Source organism: Odontesthes bonariensis, chromosome 14 (genome assembly GCF_027942865.1).
Source record: "Odontesthes bonariensis isolate fOdoBon6 chromosome 14, fOdoBon6.hap1, whole genome shotgun sequence".
In the NCBI taxonomy this organism is placed as follows: domain Eukaryota; kingdom Metazoa; phylum Chordata; class Actinopteri; order Atheriniformes; family Atherinopsidae; genus Odontesthes; species Odontesthes bonariensis.
The window spans coordinates 18,172,449-18,194,954 of record NC_134519.1 but is presented as its reverse complement, the minus strand read 5'-3'; the positions used below and the strand labels follow the sequence as shown (position 1 = coordinate 18,194,954).

Here is a 22,506-nt window from a genome sequence, read left to right as displayed (position 1 = left end):
CGATAACAGATTAACCCGAGCCTCCTAAAGTCTGAAAGTATGTCAGAGAGAACGTGTTCACCTTTTCATTCTTTTATTTTGGCAGTTATAAATAAGAAATAAACCTGTTTCAAAAGAAATTTATCAAAACAAATATAAAAATATTCCATGTAGCAATGACTTAACACATGTAGACCTCTTAAAAGGAGGCAGACTACCAACTACAACAGTTTCTTTTAGTGCCGTTTAACCATTTTGTCTGATAAACAAAAATAATTAAAACAAACAAACAGAATAATGCATTATTGTTCATGTCTCCAAAACCAAAAAGAACCCAAAATGACATTGAGACTAGATGGAAGTCTTCCCCTTTTTACATTTCTATAATTCTAGGAGTTAAGTAAAGTACAAATCAGTTCATTGTTGTTTAAAATGGTTGGAATTCCAAAATGACTTCAGTGCCTAAAGAATAAAGTACTTGGAGCAAATATTATAATACCAACAACATGTCCTGAAAGGGAGTCATTTCATTCTCTCCAAGGCAATTCTTCTTTTCCAGTGGAAACAACTGTTATTTCCTCACATTCCTCCAGTACAGACAAGTCTGAGATCACCTCAGACAGTGGTTGCACATTTGTAAGCCTTCGGTGGACCTCCAGGCTACTTCCAGAACAGGATGTTCCAGAAGAGCAGCCAGCATGGATAGATGAGCAAGGCAATGAGTGGGTACACCAAAGATCCGTACAGGCAGTGGTCCAGAATGCCCTGCGAAATGACTGACAGGTACAGCAACCAACCATCTTGGAAGCTGACGGGCATTTCTTGCAGCTCTTGGAAGAAAAAGACAGAGAACAGGAGTGTGCAGGCGGGGCTGAGGATGACCAAAACAAAAGCTGACAGGACCCTGAAAAGAAAAGAAGAGGTCGATGACGTTCTACTGAAGCAAGACAGGATTATGGCTACAGAGAAACAATGGCTAAAGTGTGTGTGCAAACGTATTACTTGGGCACATGGGGTGTGACAAAAGCAGCCACAGGCACCAGGCTGAGAGCCAGGATGAATCCCAGGGAGAAATTTATGAGGGCAGTGCAACCCAACAGCACAGCCAGGTACAGCACAGCTACGAGCTTCAGCACCTTCCATCCCTGCTCCGTCCCCTCACCTGACAGCAACCTGCAAAACACGACACCAAAAACGGATCATTCTGCTGCAAGAGCGTCTCACTGGTGCATCGCTGGTGTCCCAATGATGAGGGTCAGAAATCTATGAGTGCCGAGTTTGAATCTGAGCTGACATGTTGAAAAAGCTTCCTTCAACATCTCCTGTGTAATCTTCCTGTTGATATGGTTTGGACATTTATATTTCCAGTAAAGATTTGAGGGAAATCTCTGAGACACAACTGTCATTAGTGAGTACAAAATGGTGAAAAATCCTTTCAGAATGTCATGTTGAAATTAAAAGTCAATCAAATGGTCATAAATCCGAATCAGTGCAAGGAGCTACCCTACCTGTGTGTGTTATGAGGCAAAGCCAGTCCTGCCGTGTAAATGGCAATAGCTGTCAGGACGACCGCTTCAGTCTCAGACACCGGGAAGTGTTCGACAGCCATCTCTTGAAAACGGATTGGCAACATGTACAGAGCCGCTCCGGTCAGGTGGCTGATCACCAGAGGAGTCAACACTGACAGCACGCTTGGACTGGACTGCTGGGAAAGAAGTTTTTTTTTAGAGAGATGATTAAACAGATTAAAGTAAAGAAAATCGCTGAATTCCTTATATTTTTATTCTACTGTATGTGTCCAACCTGCTCAATATCGACAACTCCATCGTCAGTCCTGGGAGGCGGGGTTGAAAGTTGAACCCACAGGTCTAAAGCCTGAATCACGGTTAAGGGGGGAATTTGAAAGATTACGAGGCAAACATTTGATATGTCATATGTGAGTTTCAGCAGTCGTTCTTTGACTTTTCTGCACTTCATTTCAGGTCATCTTAAAATGCTCTCGGAAATTACAGGGCGAGGATACACGAAGCAGCAAGATGACGGCCAGGAGGCCAAAGGCTGGCATGTAGTATCCGATGGAGACGAAGTGAGAGAGTGACGGCATGAGGTAGAAGAAGTAGGACTGGTGCAGGCGCTCCAGCAGGTTGTTCAGTTTACGATACATTCCCTCCAGCAGCCTAAAAGACATTTTATTTTGTTTTCAAATCACACATTGGTGATGAATGTAAACAAAACATAAAAGTTTATGATAAACACAATTCTGTATGCAGTTTGCTCTGACCTGCCGATGGTGGTGGCGTCAGTCTTATACTGGCGGAAGCTGTTGATGCCCTTGATGGTGGCAGCCTCAATGTGGTAGCGCAAAAACAGACCATGGTCTCCCCACGGGCGCCCACTGGCCTGCTTCATTACCATCAGCATCATGGTCTGAACTGCATGGCTGTAGCCTGACACACTGTCCCAGTCATTCCTCTGCAGCTATAGAAACGTCAACAGACAATTACCAAAAAGTCAGATCATCTCCCTGGTCTGCTAACAAACACATCGCACTGCTTTAAAAGCCTTTACCTTGCCCTGGATTGTGCAAAGGACCCCTATCTTCTGACAGAAGGCATTAAAGAGGTTTGTTAAATCCAGGTTGGGTAACTGGCCATTGAGGCCTTCCAGCACTATGTCCATACTGGTGATAACATCACTGCTGAGCTCCAAGGACAATGCTGCCTGGATTGAACCTCCGCGACCTTGTAATGGGGACCAGTCCATACCTAAATGACAAGTTCCAAAAAAACATTGAAAAATACAGCCGTTTTGGTTTAAGAACAGTTCTACAAGAAGCTGGGTGATCAGTGTTGACTACACGCATGTGACTAATTGAAATGTTTCAGTGATATTTGTTGATGTCCATTGTCACTGGATGAATGCAGGCAATCACCTGTAGTGTTGGTGTGGTGGTAACCCTCCAGCCAGGCCTGCATACCAATCAAATCATGCTCATTTACAAGAAAGATGATGTCCTTGGCCCAGTAAATCTGACCTATTAAAGAGAGAATTTATTACACAAAGAAATGCAACATTGTTCGCAGTGCTGTCTAATTCGTACATTGATACAGATGCAGCACTCACTCCGGAAGTAATGAGCCAAGCCGAGCAGCAGTCCCACAGCTTGGTTGTTGTCATCGCCGGGGCTGCAGGGAGCACTGAGCACCAGGGCTTCAGTCCTCGGAGCTCTGGGCGCCCGAAGGATGCCATAGACATTTGTACCTTTCACCAACTGCCGGGAAAAAAGGGAACGGGTTCAAATATAAAAAAACAGCTTGTCACTAGCTGAGAGCAGAAATGTGAGGACAGAGCAAAAATGCAATATGTTTACAGTCACAAACTTACATATCTCTCTTTGTTTTCATCAGGGAAGGGTAGTGTGCGAGAGAAGCTCTGGGTATACACCTCCAGCCCTCGAGCCTGCATGGTTTTCACCAGCCAGTCCACCGGCATCCCACTGCAGAGAAAGAAATAAAAGTTACCATGAGGCTAAAGGTGAAAAACAAACCAGAGCACTTCCACTTAAATTTATGGTAATAACAACTATTCTTACCCCACTCTCTTCTTATGAGCTGAAAACTCTCTGCCTGTGGCGAGTGCCCTCTCCCCAGCAGGGAAGCGCTCCTCCACCATTGTGGATCCCATGGCATTTTCTGACATGTAGGTCCGCAGTGTGAACGGCTCAAATGCCAACCCCATAAACCAAGCCACACCCGCAAAGTAGCAGACCGCACTAAAGATGAAGAGAAATCAAAATGTTTATAAAATAAAGTATAGGTGCAACAGTAAAGTGCTACATGGAATTAAAGACATCCTCCAGTGATTGGCACTCACGAGATTGGAGCATTGAGGCGGGTCAGCAGGCTGATCAAAGCCCGTCTTCTGTTGGGGTCAGACAACAGTCCCATCTTGTTTCCACTGTAACACATTACAACAATTAAATGTACTCAAGGCGTGAATATAAATCAATCAGTGCCAGTAAGAATAACTGTACAACTTGATATAATCGGTTTTATCATTACCAAACATACAAATATTCACACACACTTCATTAGGTGGGTTTCCATCCAGCTAGACCTGTTTTATCCCACCCCTTGTCACACAGCAGCATCGACTGACAACTGTGCTTAGCTTGCTGCTTGCTAATTACCTAGCAGGTTCCACGGGATCTTGAATGTTTCAAAACGCTGTCAAGACGGTCCGGAATTGATAATCATATCAACAGTTTTGCATTATGTATATTATGAATAAAAACATACCTTTGTCCCGTGGTCTCATCCACCTGCAGACGTTGGGCTTGATCACAGCAGTAGCTGCTCTTTCCAATTTCCTTGTTCCTGGGGGAACGCAAATACCGCGGACTGACTTCCGCCCAAGCAAGCGCAGATAAAATTAAAAATAGAAATAAGGAGCACCGGCCTTTGGTACTATTTTAAAGAAAAAAATGTGAAACGGGTCATCTTCCTATAAATACTATCGGACCAAAACTTTTGCAGTAAATCTTTGATAAACAGATAAATTGTGATAAAAGTTGACCAATCTTCATGCAAAGATATCAGTTTGATACGCTTGAGTGGTCCCAAAAAATAAATGTACCACAGATTATAAGTAACATTTAAATCACAGATTTGCAGACCTGGAAAACAATCATTACAGAAGCATACACTTAAATACTGCTGTATGATTAGTGAGTAAAAATCTGTCGCAAAAAAACCCAAAAGGTCTTCTTTAAAAATGAGCACATCTGCTTGTGTTCTTTAGCTTAGAGGGGTGCTACAGGTTGTTCATGATAACAAGCAACACATCAGCTTCCTCAAAATATAGTCTGCTCACCTCTTGGTCCTCCAGTTTCCCTTCTTTCAATATATCCTGTTCAGTTGTATCGCTAAACGTATTCCAAATCATCAAAGAAATAAATAAGAAACAAATAAAAGTTGTGCATTCATATATTTATTTTCAGGGTCACATATATACAAAAGTATACAGTAATTGCTATGAATGAATACAAAAATATAAAAGCTGCTCGCAGAATCATAGTCCATACACATCACTCTCTGGTGAGCATTGAGGCTTCTCGAAGATGTTGCCTCACCACCTCATCCAGCACCTTGCTCACACCTTTACAAGCAGTCATTGCAGCTTCCATCAGAGTCTCGAGGTGATCCTGATGCAGTCTGGCGTCCATCTGAAGTAGAGCGATCTGTCCTCCCCGAGGCAGCAGCGCTAAAGCCAGGGAGCTCACTCCTCCGCTCTCCTCCGCATAGCAAAGATCAGCGAGGGGAGTCTCGTCCACAAAGCCTACCGTGCAGGCGCACACATAGTCCCGCATCGGGATACCGGCGTCAATCACTGCCAGTGTGGCAGCATTTACACACACGCTGTAGTTACCTCCATCCGACTGCAGAATCTGGAGTACCAACAGTATTTTTGTTTGGAAAAAAGAAAAATTTACACATTTTCCAAGATGGTGGGACATGGTAACAATCAGTCCGATGCTCACCTTGACATAGATGTCTATTTGAGAGCGCGGGTAGAGCTGTGTCAACACAGCAGCTTCGAAAGTCTGCTTGAGGTGGAGGCTCATCTCAGTGGACTTGCGGTCTCCGTGTGGTCTCCTCTTCCTCTCCCCTGTGCTGAATGTTGCCATGCTATACTGGCAGTTGATAACAGCCCGATCGTGAAGGGTCCGACTCCTCGAGCCTCGCATCTAGAGGGGACAGAGAGAGGAACATCAAATAAGTAATGCACAACTCATTTTGGTACTTTAATCTAAGCAGGACTGAGTATACTGTGCCATAATACTGCCTTAAAAAAAAAAAAAAAAAAGTACATCCTAAATTAATCACACAGCACACTGATTGCAAATCTCTTTCCATAATGTGACATATTAGTCAATACCATCAAAAACAAAGTTACCATCGAAAACTGAAGTGAATAACAACCGTGTAGTTGTAAAGCGATGTTCCGAGTCTTTGCTTTACATTGTGGAATAACTTTGACACACACATAACACGCTCTGATAGCAGCAGGCTCTCTGTAATTAGAACCCATAATACACTGATAAAACCGAAAAACAATAGAAATGCTCTTAAACACACTGGACCACTGGATACAATGTGTGCATTACAGTTAACTTCCTTTATAAAAGCAGACAAGTCCTACTGTTGAACCACATCAGACCCTCGCTTCCTACACTATACCCGGGACTGTATCAACCCGCCACTTACCTCATGCGGACCGTACACCACAGCCAGAGCTTTCGTGTTTCCTTGCTCTAAATAAGCGGAACCGTCAGCCTGAGCAAACACACCCATACGGGCCTGGACTTTCCGCAGCTCGGTGGCTTTCCTTCCATCCAAACGGTACCCTTGGTCAGACAACAGTTCCAGGCCCGCCATGGTTCTGCTAATTCCACACAGTGACGCACCGTCCCACGTGTCTGCTGCCGCACTACATTACCCAGCAACCCCTCACGAACTTAACGGCAAATGTAAAGGTCCAAAAAAGTCCCCGCCCTCACTCGCTGTAATCAACGTTCAATAAGGCACATTCATTTTTTTTAAACTGCGGAAATTGTTCAGGCAAAAATGGAGAAAGTTAATGTTTTGAACTGAAGGGCAGCGTGGGCTGCAAAACAAAAGCCTATTTTGTTGCAGTCCATGAGTTTACTGTAACATTAACACATCCGCTCATGACTGGACGTCGAAAACATTAAAAAAAAATACGCTTTTCGATTTCAATGAGTAAAATGGAACCACCTCCAGTAACATGCAAAACATCCCATATTTATGGTCAGGACACGTATTCAAACAAAGTGAGAAACTTCTTCCTGTTTTAATGGGATGCCAGCCTCTGAAACAATCGCTATAAGTCAAAACCTGGTTAAATTGGATTGCATTTGCTTTTTAATATAATTTCGAGCCAGTGCAAATATTTTGTTTCAAAGCCTGTATAGCTTGATATTATTAGATTATATGATGCATCCCCTCTCTAGCTATAATGTATACTGTATTTAGTCCTTTTTTAAAAAATCTATATTTAGTACCAATTTATATTTCGATTTCAGTAATATTCAATGTATTATATTTCAATATATTCTACCTCTACGTCTTTATATAAGTTCTGTTCCAAATTTGTACAAAATACCCATGATAGAAATATGCAAATACTGTATTACATTGGTTACATTTTTAAAAAGCTCCTATATCAGCCAGAATTTTTGCAAACAGACACGTGACGGCTCTATGTGGCGATAAATGTTTTTTTTTGCCGCGTTACCAAACTAATTATTTCCATTTGTCTGACTTCCATGTACTGAAATTAAAGGCTGCATTCTTGTTGTCAACGAGGGACTCGAACTCGGATCCATCCATTCTCAGGTGAAGAGATCAAACTGCCGAACTGCGCCAGCGGACAGGAGGCAGAATGACAAACGCCACGATGGAATGACAGCTGCCAAACTTAAAATCACTTTTAAAAATAAAATTTATTAGCATCTCTAATGTGTATAAATAAAAACATATATGAAACAATGCATATACGTATAATGTAATGAGCTTAACAATAACAGGGTTACATGTGATAAGAAGGAGCAGTCTTTAGTTTAGCCAGTGTATCGTGAGGGAAAAAAAATGTACTTTGAAAATCAAGCTTTCAAATACGCATACCTAGAAGTCGCAAATCTACATTCTTTGACAAGAATGGAGCAAAAAAAAAATAAATAAAAAAATTTGTTGGGGGAAGGGGGGTGATAACAAGGAGAATATGGTAAATATGCCGTTTTTTGTCCTTCTGTCTCTTAAGATTTTAAAACATCTTTCTTTTAATACATGATAAACTGTGATTCCGTGTAAGATTCAACTGTGTTGAGGCGCAAAGCCCCCCAACACTGTTCACACTGACCTTTTGCGACTTTTACAAAACACTATAAAAAAAAAAAATTTAAAAATCCTAAAAAGGATTTCCAACTCACTTTTCAATTTTACTGAGGTCGCATTGTTCCACAGACTTCTAACAAAGGGTCCCAAGCAGACCTGAAATCTAGGGACAAAATGACTAAAATGTTAAAACATGGTAATGAGAAAAGGAACAAAAAAAAAAAAAAAAAAAAAACTAAAAACAATGAGATAGCAAATGACAAATTTGACTGTAACTAACAGACCCAAATGGATCAAACACACTAGTGGACTTGCATTCTTACCAATGCAAGGTTTGCAACTGCCTTCTGTGCCTGGGCCAGAGTACCAAAAAGACAGTCAACAGATGCTTCTGTGGCAGGGGGGGGGATTTGGCTCTCTAAGGAAAAAAAAAAAGCAAAGAAAAGAAAGGACCTCTTTTCTTTCTTGTGTCACCCAAAGTTTTCTATTTGGTCATGCTTTAAACGCTCGTTGTGTTCGAATATCTTAAACCGACAGATATGCACGCGAGACAAAAATCTACCTTCGTTAGCTGGTTAGAACTAAATGTGAAGTGGACACCGCTGATGACGAGAGGGAAAAGACGCACAACCGACTGGACGGGGTTTCAATCCGCCACAGACGAGTCAGTGTTAGCGTGTGGATCGTGATTGGTCGCTCTCTCGGTTTCTGCTCGTGGATCAAAAAATGATCGCATTTTAATTGGGTACAAAAAAAAAATACCAAAGACTAAACTGCTTTCAAAGTAAAAAAAAAAAAAAAAAAAAAAAAAAAAAAAATTGAAAGAAAAGTTTAAAAAAAGAAAAGAAAAGTGAGGTGTCTGCTTTAATACGCAGGTGTATGCAACAGTGTGATAGGTTATCGGCACCCAAGGATCATGGCGACCTCATTCAGCCTTGTGGAATGAAGGGACTATGTAGTAGATCTGAAAAAGATGGTCTCTGCTCCATCACAAGTCTTTTAAAAGAGTGCAAAGAACCCCTTATTTTCCCTGATATATCCATGTTCTTGCGTCCTAGAACTCAGCAAACTCCTTTGCACATTTTTCCGTTAAAGAAACGCGGATCTCCTCCTCCTCGTAGTCATCGAAGTTGCTGGTGTCCCCGGGGCCTCTGCACTTTGGTATGAATGGAGCTTCGACCTGCAAGAGCAACAGAGACGTGCATTTAACAAGGCTGTTAGGGTTGTGTCTACACCGCTTGTCAGGGGAGTTGGGAAGATATATGGTCTCATATAGAAGTAGAAAAAAAAAATCTGGAAAGAACAGCTCAGACTGGTGTGTGAAAGCCACTGCACACAGTTACAGAGACTTTACTGTATTCTATGAAGCCAGCATTATTGTAGTAGAAGTATCCAACACTCTCAGCTTAAGTGGTCATATCATCAGGATCAGAGACCCTTCCCTATTGGATCCAGCTGCTTCTCCCACATTCCGGTACTGACAATTACACACTTTATGCAGCAATTTAAGGTGTGTGGAGAGACGACAACATGCAGTTCTCTCTACAGGTTTACTTCCCACTTTTCATGTTAACAGCAGGGCATACCCATACATTTATTGGTGTTACCCAATTGGTCCACAAGTGGTGATGCCTCCCCCCTTCGAGGCCTTTTGTCCTCCATAGCACTTGAGCCATTTTTTACACTGTCAACTGACACTTTTGTAGAAAGAAGTTGATCTCAAGCCAGGGATTATAAATATGCCCAAAAGCCATGGATTTATTTTTCCATCGGCCTGTAAACCTTTACTTAAAGGGGCACCTTTGGCGACTGTGGTTTCTCACTCTCTGATTATTGACTAAACATTCACAGACTGTTTTCCTTTGGCAACCTGCTGTTTATACTCATTGTGAGGCTGTAGGTTTTACGGAGACCTAAATAAGTCAGCAGAGACCGAAACGTGTATATATTTTGAGTAGAGAGACACAGATATATTAGCCTAACGTCGGCATCAGCTCATTGACTAAAACTGGCAGATCGTCAAATAGGATAACATCAACCGATTTGAACAGAGATCATCTTTTTTTTTTTTTTGTGAAAGGTTGTAATAATGTTTTTTTGATGCATTTTTTTCCTCATTTAAAAATAGTGTGATTAAGAACGAAAACACTTCCAAACTGTCACATTAATATTCATAAAAACCCATTTCATTGCTTCACCGGCATTAAGGGAAAATAAGTGACGAACCCAACCTGGAATATTTCTAACACATGAACATGAAAGCACAAAAGAGAACATTAGAGCCGCCCAACTAACTCCCAAAACCTTCCTCTGTGTCATTCACACTTTTTTGCTAATGCTTGAAAAACTAATTCGTTATGCAGGACTCTTTGTAGCTTGTCTGCAATTAAAAGAAGAACTACATGTTCTTTCTTGAGCCAAAGGAAGAAAAACTGAGGTGTCTTTGATTTTATTCTCTTCTTACTGAAATGCTTAACTACCCTCTCCCCCCCGAACCACAAGCTGAAATTCGCTTCAATAAAGTGCACTTTTTTGTGGCAAAAACCTGACATAAAAATGAACCCTCAAAGTGTCGGCTCTTCAGAATCATCAATCCACCTCAACCAGCTCTGTATTTACTAAACAGAGTGGCCCTCATTTATCAAACTTGCGTAAGACGAAAAACATGCGTAGGTCGTGTGTACGTTCTTTTCTGCGCAAAGGTTGGCATTTATCAAATCCATCGTGAGCGCAGGAAAGATGAAATCGCCACGACAGGTCTGAAGCCGTGTACGCACTTTTCCATTTTGACTTGCGGTGACTGCAATAGCATACATAAACAGCAGCGTCACTAGTGCGTGCCTCATGAGTCGCAACAAATCCCTAGGTTAAAATTACAGACTTATCACTTCAAAGAAGGCCCATGTTTTATTTGACTTCAACATAAATATAAACATAAACGCAAATTAAATAAATAAAAAAATTAAACAAGTACAACTCCGTAATTGGAAGAGTGATGGCTCATTATTCAACCGCCTATTTAAGAGGTGATTCTAGCGGCGCGGTAATGGCGAAACGATGGCAGATCTGGCTTTGTTAGAGGACCTGAACGCGCGCATCAGGCGAGAGAGAGTGTTCCGGGACCGGCAGGATTTCTTTCGGGAAAATGATGAGTGGCTTATGAGCCGTACAGGAGAGGCGCTTTAACACTGCGCATACGCAAAGACGTAGCTCCGATCCTCTCCTCCAAGGCACTCAAATCCCCCCCCCCCCCCCCCCCCCCCTCCGTGACATGCTGCGTCGGAGAGCTGCAAATTTCATATCGGACCACTTCTTCCTGATCTTATTGGAGAAAAAGTAAAACATCGTTCAATTTTAGATTTCATTTAATCTGGAGTTTATCACATTTTATTGACCATCACAGTAGGGGAAAATACATAACTCGTCCGGTCTGCGATTTACATCACCAACGCTGTTGACAGCCGTCCCAGCTGTCAACAGCGTTGACAGCGTTTCTTTGCCGCCTTTCGTCTATCCATGTCGCAAATTCTAGAGGTGCGGCCTCTCAACCCCCTTTTGTAGAAGTGTATGAATCAACTTGTTTGTTTTTTAAGGAGGAAGAAAATTGCAATTACTGATTATATCGAATCGCAATACTTGTAGAATCGCAATTATCAAGAATCGTGATACAAATCAAATCGGCACCTTGGAATCGTGATACAATTGAATCGTGACCAAAGCATATCGTCCCACCCCTACTTTCTTCATGTCATTCATTTCTAAATGATTGGGAAAAAAAATGTCTATTCAACACCAAAAAAAAAAAAAAAAATTTGATGAATCAAAGCAATCCATCATCACTGTCGTCCGGGAAAAATGGCGTGCGACAGAAATACCTTAAAGCCAACAGGGAAGGGTCATTTAAAAGAGATGAGGCAAAAAACACTGGCCTTCCAGTTCTGGAAAATGTTTCCACTGTTTCCAACCACACAAAACCAACAAAACTAACTTTTTAAGATGTGCAATAACTGAAGATTCTACTTCCAAATAAAATCAATGTGAATAAGTCAATGTGCAAATAACAGGAGTGATGATGTTACTACAAAATGTGTTTGTCTTGCCTTTCGCTCATAGATTGCAATCCAGTCTGTGGTGGCGAACCATTTGTGGCCCTTGATGTCGTTGACTCCGTTCTTCAGGTTGCCAAAACGTTTGGTCAGATCCACCTGCAGCAGGTTCCTCAACAAGTCCTTCAGATCTGAGCTGAAGTGGGAGGGGAATCGTACCTGGGAAGATTTTTTTTATTTTAGCAGATAAAACTGGGGGCTTCTTTTTCTGCACGTTACATTATTCCAAATAAAGAATCTAAAACAAAACCCTTCTCACCTTTCCAGACACAATCTTTTCATAGATCTGAATGGGTTGATCTGCAAAGAAAGGAGGGTAGCCAGCTGCCATTTCATAGATGAGGACTCCAAGGGCCCACCAGTCCACAGCTTTGTTATAGCCCTGAAATGGACACAAAAAAACATCAATACAACTTAACAAGCGAAGGAAAATAAAGAGAAAAGTGCTCTAATGCCCAATTCATTTGGTTTGGACTTGTCAGTTTGATCCAAAACTGGACTACACGTGTTAAACCACCTAATTTTTTCCTTTCTAAAAGAGAAAGTGAACCATGGTTTGGTTCTTGTTGTTTTCTAGTGTGAATGCATTGCTCAGATGGAAATATGGACTGATGACGTGAAAAGTAAACTAAAAAAAAAAAAGAAAGTCATCCATCATTTCCCTTCCTTTCAATGGTGACCGGCTTCCAACCCAAAACGCCACCATTACATTTCCACCAGTCTACAAATCAATAACAGAATACATAGATACGTGTCGGTGCTGATTACGGAGCAAAAGGTGTCGCAGGTGTCGTGTAACGTTATATGGTGTGTTTGCATAGTGACATTTTGAAACCGCACTTAGCTGGATCAAAAGTATACAATGTAACAAAAATATATCTTTTGGGTATGAAAAATTCCTTGAGTGGCTTTTGTTGCCGTAGCAACGAGCACTGCAACATTTTTTGTGACACAAAATGGAAGATAAATGCTGTCTCTTTCTGGGTTTAGAGCTACAAGTGAGCAGGATGTTAGTTTGTAGGGGAGGGGAGCACAGTGTGGTGCCGAGTGTGATTTAGTGCTGAACACCCATTCAGAGGATCTGCAGTTCACTTCATACTTCAAAGCGAGCAAAGGCCATAGAAGAATATGAATGAGGAAATAACTGAGAAACCATCAGCACTGGGTGAAAAGGGCTCCATTTACATATTCTGGCTCCAAACTGTGTCAACTGTACAGATTATTTTTGGGTGGAGTCTTGAGTCAAGTGCAGAAAACATAAACTGTGATATGTACACCGAAAAACAAAACAATACAAGATCCATACTTTGCTGAGAATGATTTCAGGCGCCAGATACTCGGGTGTCCCGCACAACGTCCAGGTTCTGCCTTTTACGCGTTTGGCAAATCCAAAGTCTGTCACCTGCAAGTAAGAAGCATATACTGTATTCTGCTTGTTGGCAAGTGAAGAGGCATCAACACGATGAATTACTTTTGTTGCATTGTAGCACACCTGAATGTAGCCGTGGTGGTCGATGAGAAGGTTCTCCGGTTTCAGATCTCGGTAAATGAGATCTAGCGAATGTAGGTATTCAAAAGTCAGCACTATCTGGGCGGCATAAAATCGTGCGTGTGGTTCACTGGCAGGGAAGAAGTAAGACGTGTTTAGAGTCAATAATGGAGAAAAATAAAGAAATAATCAACAAAATGAACAAAAAGTTAAAGACTAAGCCAGGACACCACTACAGAGTGACAGTGTATTTTACATCCAATAAATACCAAAACGGTGCTCACCTGAACCTTCCAATTCGTCTTAGGTGTGAGAACATCTCTCCTCCTGGAACATACTCCATTACCATGTACAAATTGGAGTTGTCCTACAAAACAAGTAAGAAAAACTTACATTCTGCCGATGAACCGAATAAAAGGAATTTCTGAATTTCAAAAATAAGCTCACGGTACCTTAAATGCATACTCAAGCTTGACAAGAAAGGGGAAGCTCACTGCTTGTAATATCCGCTTCTCATTTAACGTGTGTTCTATTTGCTTGAGCTTCACCACCTGACAGACGAGGAGATAAGATGACTTAGTCAGAAAAATCGAACTTGAGTTAGCAACATGGTTATAGGAACTTTAAAAGAAGAAGTCGTTTTTTTATTTATTTTTTTATTCAAATTCATTTGACTTGTGCAACCCCTGGTAATCTCATAATGCAGCACAAATGGTTTAAAAAATGTCATTCTTAAGAAGATAAACAGTCATTTTTTTGGCTATGCTAAGTAGCCCCTAACTTTTACTGTCCCTGCACATTTAATGATCATGTCAACATTGGTGTTCATTTGAAAATTCCACATGAGGCCTGATAAAGCTGCCACTGACCTTCTGCTTGTCCAGTATTTTCATGGCAAAATATTGCTCTGTCCCTTTGTGTTTCACCAGCATGACTCTCCCAAATGAGCCGGTACCCAGAGTCTTTAATCTGTCAAAGTCATCTAGGCACGTTGTGCTCTGTGGAAAGAACGCATGTTAGAATACTTGTGGCACAAAGGCTGTAAATGTTATGTTCAACTTCTCACGGGTCTCACCTGTGGTGGGCATTCCCATTTCCGTAGGAAATCTTCTTTGGCTTTGGCTAGAAACTCTTTCACTATAATACAACAACAAACAAAAAGATACAGTTGGTACACTTTTTTGGCAAAACAAGTGAGGTTACAAGTACAAAAACATATCTGGGGTTTAATTGAACTGGCAAACAGCCTAAATAGCTATGATATGAGAAGAGAAAGGGAATAAAAGTCGGGAACGGAAATTAAATTGTAAGGCAAAGGAGAAGAACAAGGGCAGAATCAACTCTCATCTGGATATGAAATAAATGCCTTTGTAAAAAAATAAAAATCACAGTTTACGGTAAAGACAAGGAAAAACACAAGACAACAACATCCACAACAGGCAGACAAGTGATGCATGCCAAGAAACTCGGAACTCTGTCATTTAGTAGCCTTATTCAATAGTGAAAAGGGAAAACACACCACACAGGAGCTATTGGTTAAGTTTCTCTGAGCATCTTGTGCATCACTTGCAGTGATACAAATTGCAGGAAGGCTATTAAACACAGCTTAGAAATGGTGAGCAAAGACAAACCAATGTAAAGGAAACACAGCAGGTCGCAGGTATCCAGATTGAGAGAATGTGGATAACAAACAAACAAAAAAAAAAAATTAACTAAATAAATAAACAGAAACAAACACAAGACACTGACTTATTATCAATGCACACAATAGAAGCAAGCACGTCAAGCAGGTTTTCACAATGAAACCAATGCTGTTCTGCTATTCTGGTCATCTTTTTGAGGAATCAGCATACCAAAAGTCTCTATTGATCACCAACGTTTTGCAGGAACAATCACCCACACGGATGGGATGATACAGAAGAGAAAACAAGAGAGAAACACAGAGTTCATGTACATGACAAGTATATCACAAAAAAAAAAACATGAAGGATATGTTGTGACACAAAGCAACAGGGATGAGAACATAGCTGACACCTGAGGAATTTAAGCACAGACTAACTGTCTACTGTGGTAGTTGAAGAACAGGTGTATCAAAATGCCATGTAGCAGAAATTCAGTCATGCACATTAGAGCAGATTGAAATGATAACTTAACGCCCCAAAGCGAAAGAAAAAATAATTGATAATCTACACAGAGTTGACTCCAAAGCATTTGACTTAGGAGAACTTAAGACTTCTTTCTTTGTAATAACCTTTAAAAGACAAACAATAAATAAAAAAATAGAGAGAGCAGACACAAAACAAGTAGATTAAAACAGAATCAGCAGATACTCTGATAAGAGAGTACTTAGCTGTGAAAAAAATACCAAACATGTCTGTAGTTCCAGATTCTCCCCGGTGAGAGCCGGCTGCTTTTCTTTGTGTCGCGCAAAAATGCAGATAACAATTATCATCATTCATTTCACCCCGACAAGTTGTTTTATTGGCTGTTACGGAAACAAATAGCAAAATTTTCCTTAGACTAAGATGACATCCGAGACATCTGAATTTTCACACTGACTAAACATCCAGGAGACAAGCTGAGAAACTTTAAACAGTTTCAAAAATACGAAGACTTCCCTGCACCGTTTTGTATCTGACATGGGGGAAATGAGCTGCTTTAAAGTCTGCAAAGTTTGCCAACCGCTTCGAAGAACAATGCCAAAATTCAGCCAAGCATAACATGGCTGAGTTATGTCGACCTATCTTGTTGCACTGTGGCGTGAACAGAGTACATGGGTACGGTGAAATAAAATAGGTGTCAGGGTGGCAAGTGTTTAATCCCCCTGTCCAAGTGTGACTGCGCTGGTACTCTTCCAAACGTTCTGGCCAGTGACATCTATATACAGTAAACACAGAAAACTCACAACACGTTCGGTAACCAGGTGGCCTTGTCAAGAGCAGCTACACTGCAGACAAATCTGCAGCTCAGGGAACAGTGTCAGCCTAAACGGATTTAACAGTTAGCCTCTTCCCAGGATATAAGGATCATAGTTGCATTCTAAAGAAGTGCTTTGTAGTATAGATACTATTGCTGATCTGATCATCTCTGTCCTGCTCAAAAGCTGTCGGTTGGCAATGTTCACTGCGCCTGCCTGGTGTCTCTCAGCAGGTCAATAAATCTCAAAGGAGCTTACTCACAGCATTGTAAATTGACATTACTATAAAACAGACTTTGTGCAAAACTCAACTCTGCTTTTTTTTTTTTTTTTTTGCTTTAAGAGATTGAAAACGTGTGACAAAAATGGACCATTAAGGAATTTTTGATTAACACGACAAACAATAAACCTCGACAACTTTTGTGTTTTACAACCGGGCATAGGGAAACAGTTATGATTTACACCATGGGGTGTTCAATTATGATCTGCTGGACACATCAAACTATATGACAGTAAAGTAACACTGGCCTAGGCCGAGTTACGTCAAACCTTTCAAAGCTTGTAATACCCCTTATCCTCTGACGAAGGTCCGATGACAAGCTGCTCCAGTCAATGACAAGCTGAGTGTGAGAAGTGAGCCCTAATGGACCTTTACCACAGCAAGATTAGAGAAGGGGGTCTAAAAAAAACACAAGTGGTGTGTGCCTATGCTGGAAAGACAGTAGTAGGTCCCAGTTTTATGAATGGAAAGAGGGGATTTGTCATTTCTTCACCATATTTGGTCATGGTGCTGTACAGAGGGAAAGCTTTGTTTATGTAGCTAAGAATAAAATGTGGCAGTGAAGCCTGGGGCTGAAACAGTCCCACACTGCCTTCAAATAAAATAATTAAATGCCTATTTATACCAATTAGTCATGGGTCTGTGGTTTATTGCTGCAGATTTAAGATCATCAGTGCAAAGTTTCTGCCTGACACAGCTGGCTGTGCTAAGAAGAGCCCGCAGCCGAACGTACAGTAAAGAGCCACACACTCAATGACACAAGTTCAAGATGACACTGTACAGGGGGTGCTGAAGTGATACTTTGACTTTGAGACTTTTAGTATATACACCATGATTCTGACAGGAAACGGCTACATGCCACGGCTGACTGTAAAGGGCCTGAACAGCTACGACCATAAGGACGGAATGAGGGGCCTTCTGTGGGCTAATCCCCCCCATCACAGCTAAAGTTAGCAGGCTAGCTGGTATCCAGCCTTGACAATTCTTGAGCTCCAGCGGGCATGCAAACGTCTACAAAACATCTAGAATTTCCAGTATTATGAATGTGTCAATAAGCAGCTGCTTTGACAGCCAATTCTTTGCGTTTAGTAGCTTGTTTACACTGCCAATGCTCCCCCTTCCCCATCCTATGGATGCTAACACACCCACAAGTCTGGGCTCATCTTCTGTAAGTTGATTTATCTAAGGCTATCGTTAATTATACATGCAAACCCACACAAACATTTATCTATGGCCCTTGTCGACCGCTTATGGAAGACTGCTTGTAGAACTGGTGGAATATGTGCAAGTGTGCGATAGATGACTGACGGCCCTCGCCTGCTTTACAGTAGCCACCGGTTAAGACAATTTCAGGGTTATAACAGGATAGCTAGCGGTTTTACGGAGGGTTGATGAAACGCCTAAATAGGACATAAAACGTAGTTGAGACCAAACAGCAGCCCAGACTCACCGCTTTCTAGCTCGTTGCCCTTCTTGGCGGTGGCAGCATTCCCCATGGTGTGGAAGACACGGCGGACGCTCCGACTGAGAGGAGATGGCGGCGGCTAGCTAACCTTCCAGCTGATGTTTGCGAAGTGCTTAAAATAGGCGAAACCGAGTCGTAACAAATAATTACTCGGTTAAATCGTGAGGCAAAAGAGTCCCGTATCCCTTCCGGCTGCCCCCTCACTCTCCCTCTGCCTCTCCCTCTCCTCCTTCCCTCGGAAAGATTTCCGCTGCTACTTCAGTGATGTCTACACGGCTGACATGAAGCTAGCGGTCACTTGTGTCTCTGACTAAGCTGCTCCCCTCTCCAGCCCTCACCAGCTCTCACCAGCTCTCAGCGACATTCACCGGGACCGTGCTAAGAGCTCGGATTGGCCCGAGATGTGGCTGACAAGATACCAGTACAGGTTTTTAGCTTCCGCGTTTTCGGACTATTAAATGCATAGATACGGAGTCACCTGTGTGTGTTTTGTCCGACTCTTTCTTTGTTTCTTTAGTTACTAATCCTGCTGATAATGGGCCGAGCTCGGCTAAAAATACATTGTTGCGTATTATTAGAGAGAAGTTCACCCAATGCTGTTGCACTTTTAAGCACGTGGGTTCGACTTTGTGAATTACATGTTTGTAAGTGCATTTTCAAAAGTATGACCTGACAGTGAACTTGTTATTTACCTTTTTCAATAGAAATAGTTGTATGATCAAATAAATGATCATTAATAAAAAGAGGGGAAAAAAAGTCCACGAGGATGGAAAAAAAGACTGTGGGATGAAAACACGTTAGTACCACAGCAAGTCTGAAGTTATTATCAATTGTGTAGCATAAAGTATTACTTTTAGAGATTGTCCATAAGCATTGTAGCTCCAGGAAAGCTCGGTCTGATTGGTCAGCTGTGCCCCATCCCGCTGAAATCTTAAACAGTATAAATGGACACAAATTAGTAGTGCAGTATGAGTCACAAACATCCTAAATATTTTTAATTTCCTAAAGGAAATTACAAACTCTAAACTACCTTTCAGAATACTTGCAAAACCTGTTTTTTTTTTTATTCTTGGGCCAGAAATGCTGTTTTCCAAAAAAAATAAAAAATTAAATCATATAGAAATAATTCAACATAGAATTTGATCTAATCGAAACCTCAGTTATAGCACTGGGAAATATTCGCCTCCCCCAGTGAGTAGGGTACTTGCATGAGGGTGGGATTCTGGAGGGGTAGAAATTCGACAACTCCAGCAGCTGGCCTGTCAGATCTTTTCGCTGGTGTAGGTGGATCACTCAGTAAGAATCATGTTTACCTTCTTGTTGCACAGTCAAAGAGGGGAAAGTGCAGTGTGCTTTGATGTTATCCAGTTAGTCAATGACAACTTCCAGGTGAGGGGGGTGTGTTGCCCCGCTCACTGTGGTTGTCAGTTGTCCTCCTCTGTCTCAATGAATTTCAAGTATTGACTACACAGAGACCATTTAACACGCTTTATTCTCCTTCCCCCTTGACTACTGCATTGTTTCACCCAAATATTGATTATCCTAGCTCCTGATTGTATAAAATTCAGCCATACTTTTAACAAGAACCAAGACAAGTGTGTACATCACACCAGTTTTAACCTCCTTGCACTCACTCTTAGCATGTTTTCAAATTGATTTTAAGAATTTACTATTGACCTTTGAGGCTCTTATGACCTGACATTTTAGTATCATATAAGCCTGTGTGCAGAGTATTTCTGTTTGTTCAAAAGGGACAGCTGAAGACCGGAGGTGAACAACACGGTCAAACTGTGGAAAAAGCAGCCTGAGGATATCGGGTCAGCAGAGTCAGTGACCTCTTCCTAACACATTACTTTACTGGATAACCTTTCCTTATTTTACTTGATCCATTTGGTTGATTGGGGTCCATCATTGGTTGTTTCGAATACTACCATTTTTTAAATTGTTTTATCAAGTTGTCAAACTTGATTCTACTCTCCTATCTGCTGCTGGTATGAATCACTTAACATGTGTTTAAACAAAGTGCTATATGACGGTTGTTCTTTTACTTTTCTCCTCTCCTTCATGTTTTTCCATTTCTTCTTCATATTATTGTTATTGAATTGTACTGTCTAAGTTCTGCCCAGTTTAGGTTAAATTAATGTAATACTTGGTGAAGGGCAGCTTTTTTTTTTTTTTTGCAGGTTGGTCACACTGAATTTAGGTGAATTTAGTGCCCGTCTGTCTGTGTGCATCACAGAAAGTAGCTGGGTTTATATTCACTGCTCAAGCATATCTGATGGAACCCCCCCCCAAAAAAAAAAGAAACGTGACAAACAATAAAGGCTGTATAGTGTAACCACGCAGGTGGTGGTGTCGGCGTTAGTACTAGTGGTTCTAATTCAGCAGAAGTAGTTCTCCTGATCAGAAACCAACTTCGAGGAGGTAAAAACAGCAACTGCAGTGGAAATCCACAAATGAAAATTGTAGAGAGCCCTCCTGAGGAATTATGTTGAAGAAGCCTTTCGGACGAAAGGTGAAACATCTTCAAGATCCAAGAAGAAGTCCAGTTGCCCTTATTCAAGCTCATATGACTCCTCAGGAATTATTTTCATCTCTGTGATTATCTTGAGTTTTATATTTGATGCAGTGTGTAATTTTAATCTTTGCAAGGTTAGGGCTCTTATACACCAAGGCATCAATCGGCCATCGTGAATGTCTGGATTGTCTGTGAACATCTTTCTTTCTTGTCTTTTCATGTTCATGCATTTGGCAGACGCTTTTATCCAAAGTGACTTACAGGTAGGCAGGCAGGGTAAGGGGGTCTCTAAGGACCCAGGTCACCTGCATGAAAGGTGTCAATCTTACCACTACACTATCCAGCACTACGCAAGCAAAAGGGTGAAACATCTTTTCGGTATGTATTGAACCATCGGCTCTGTTAAACCCTGTCAATGTTTATTTTGGTGAGATGCCCAGCTTAGTGAATTCGATCTAATATGCTAATGTAATGTTAACTGTTATATTTCTATACATAAAGCTTGAATGCTTATTAAAAGTATACGTGTGCAAAACAATTCATATGATGTCCGCGTTTCAATTGAAAAGCAGGTTTTTAAGTCCACACACATTAAAATATTACTGAGCTAGAACTTGGAGGAAAAAAATTGAAGGAATAATGACTATAAAAATATCATGTTAACTAGGATCTGGCAACATGAGGACACAGATCAGAAAATCTGGCTTTTGCTTTCTCTTCTTGATGTCAGTTTGGTGTATTGGGGCCCATAGATGCCATTCGAACGCTGTTTCCATTCCGCTAAAGCTATGAAGTTATCTTTGAAACAGGTAAAAACCACCCAAAGCAGCGGTTTGAATATTTGCACGCATTAGTAAAAGTGTTTGGGATTTTTGCCGTTTCTTTTCACCTTTGCTTATTCACATCTTCTAAAAGCACATCAAAACCAGCAAGTTTCCAGTCAGTGTTCCCACTCTAACTGTTATTTATTTAAAAAGCAAAGAAGCGATAATGCTGTTCAGTGCTTCTTGTAGAGGCCAACCTAAAGTGGACAATGACCATGAGCTGTTCTCCAAGTGTGAGTCATCTTAGAAAAACACTTTACGACCCATGCATTAACTATAACATCCACCTATACTTTGTGAAACAGTACAGGCTGTGGAAGATTAGAGACCCTTTTGTCCTGGTCAGGGTTTCGGACCTCAGACTTTCTGTTCAGGGATGTTATTGTTGTATATTGAAATAATCACTTTTTCTTCTAAATTCAGACAAAACTGAAGTTGTCGTCCTTGGACCAGAAGACTCTATTCAACAGTATAGTTACTCTGGATGGCATTACCTTACCTTACCTTCCAGTACTATCACGATACTCTTAATGACCAATTTCCATCAGATCTGAAATATCTTATTGTTTGATATTTTCCCAACAGAGCGCTTTGGAAATTTACTTGTGGTTCCTTGAGTTTCTAAAAGTAGTATGGGAGGCAGATACTTAAGTTATTAGTTCTGTTTCTTGTGGAACCAGCTATTAATATGGGTTCACGAAGCAAACACCCTCTCTACCTTTAAGATTAGGCTTAAAGTGCCCATTTTTGATAAAGTTCATCTTTAAGGATGGCTCATGTGACCCTGAGATATCGCTTAGTTATGCTACTAAAGGCCAAGACTGCTGTGGGACCTCACATGATGGACTGAGCAATTTTCCTCACTGTGCTGTCTTTACTCTCCATGTGCGCATGACCAAAACTTGTGTTTCCCTTTCTCAGCAGGTATCCCTCGCCTGGTGTTATGGTGCTTATTGACTCCTCTCTCCTGTCCTCTCAACCCAGCTGGTCGCCCTTCCTGAGTCTAGTTCCT

The 22,506-nt window shown here is 41.3% G+C and overlaps 3 protein-coding genes across 4 annotated transcripts; all 3 read right to left on the bottom strand.

Annotated features, from left to right (window-relative positions):
• Positions 1–56: 56 nt before the first annotated feature.
• gpaa1 (glycosylphosphatidylinositol anchor attachment 1) lies at positions 57–4,362 on the bottom strand. 2 transcript variants are annotated; one of them, XM_075483280.1, is made up of 13 exons: positions 4,278–4,362; positions 3,853–3,936; positions 3,572–3,751; positions 3,364–3,475; positions 3,103–3,250; positions 2,912–3,013; positions 2,548–2,744; positions 2,261–2,457; positions 2,003–2,156; positions 1,783–1,854; positions 1,488–1,684; positions 982–1,152; positions 57–883 (listed from the first exon to the last, which is right to left on the bottom strand). In XM_075483280.1, exons 2-13 carry the CDS (start codon positions 3,924–3,926, stop codon positions 640–642), a joined length of 1,848 nt encoding a protein of 615 aa, XP_075339395.1. In that variant the 5' UTR covers positions 3,927–3,936; positions 4,278–4,362; the 3' UTR covers positions 57–639. The 2 variants fall into 2 exon arrangements, with proteins under 2 accessions (XP_075339395.1, XP_075339396.1); XM_075483281.1 differs by having other exon boundaries at positions 1,488–1,681.
• A 590-nt stretch (positions 4,363–4,952) lies between these two features.
• exosc4 (exosome component 4) lies at positions 4,953–6,613 on the bottom strand. The gene is made up of 3 exons (XM_075482269.1): positions 6,246–6,613; positions 5,519–5,725; positions 4,953–5,425 (listed from the first exon to the last, which is right to left on the bottom strand). Exons 1-3 carry the CDS (start codon positions 6,414–6,416, stop codon positions 5,066–5,068), a joined length of 738 nt encoding a protein of 245 aa, XP_075338384.1. The 5' UTR covers positions 6,417–6,613; the 3' UTR covers positions 4,953–5,065.
• An 872-nt stretch (positions 6,614–7,485) lies between these two features.
• prkacbb (protein kinase, cAMP-dependent, catalytic, beta b) lies at positions 7,486–18,667 on the bottom strand. Its single transcript, XM_075483278.1, has 10 exons — positions 18,138–18,667; positions 14,566–14,627; positions 14,360–14,488; positions 13,943–14,041; positions 13,775–13,857; positions 13,494–13,620; positions 13,308–13,403; positions 12,261–12,383; positions 11,996–12,160; positions 7,486–9,075 (listed from the first exon to the last, which is right to left on the bottom strand). Exons 1-10 carry the CDS (start codon positions 18,181–18,183, stop codon positions 8,950–8,952), a joined length of 1,056 nt encoding a protein of 351 aa, XP_075339393.1. The 5' UTR covers positions 18,184–18,667; the 3' UTR covers positions 7,486–8,949.
• Between the last annotated feature and the right edge of the window lie 3,839 nt (positions 18,668–22,506).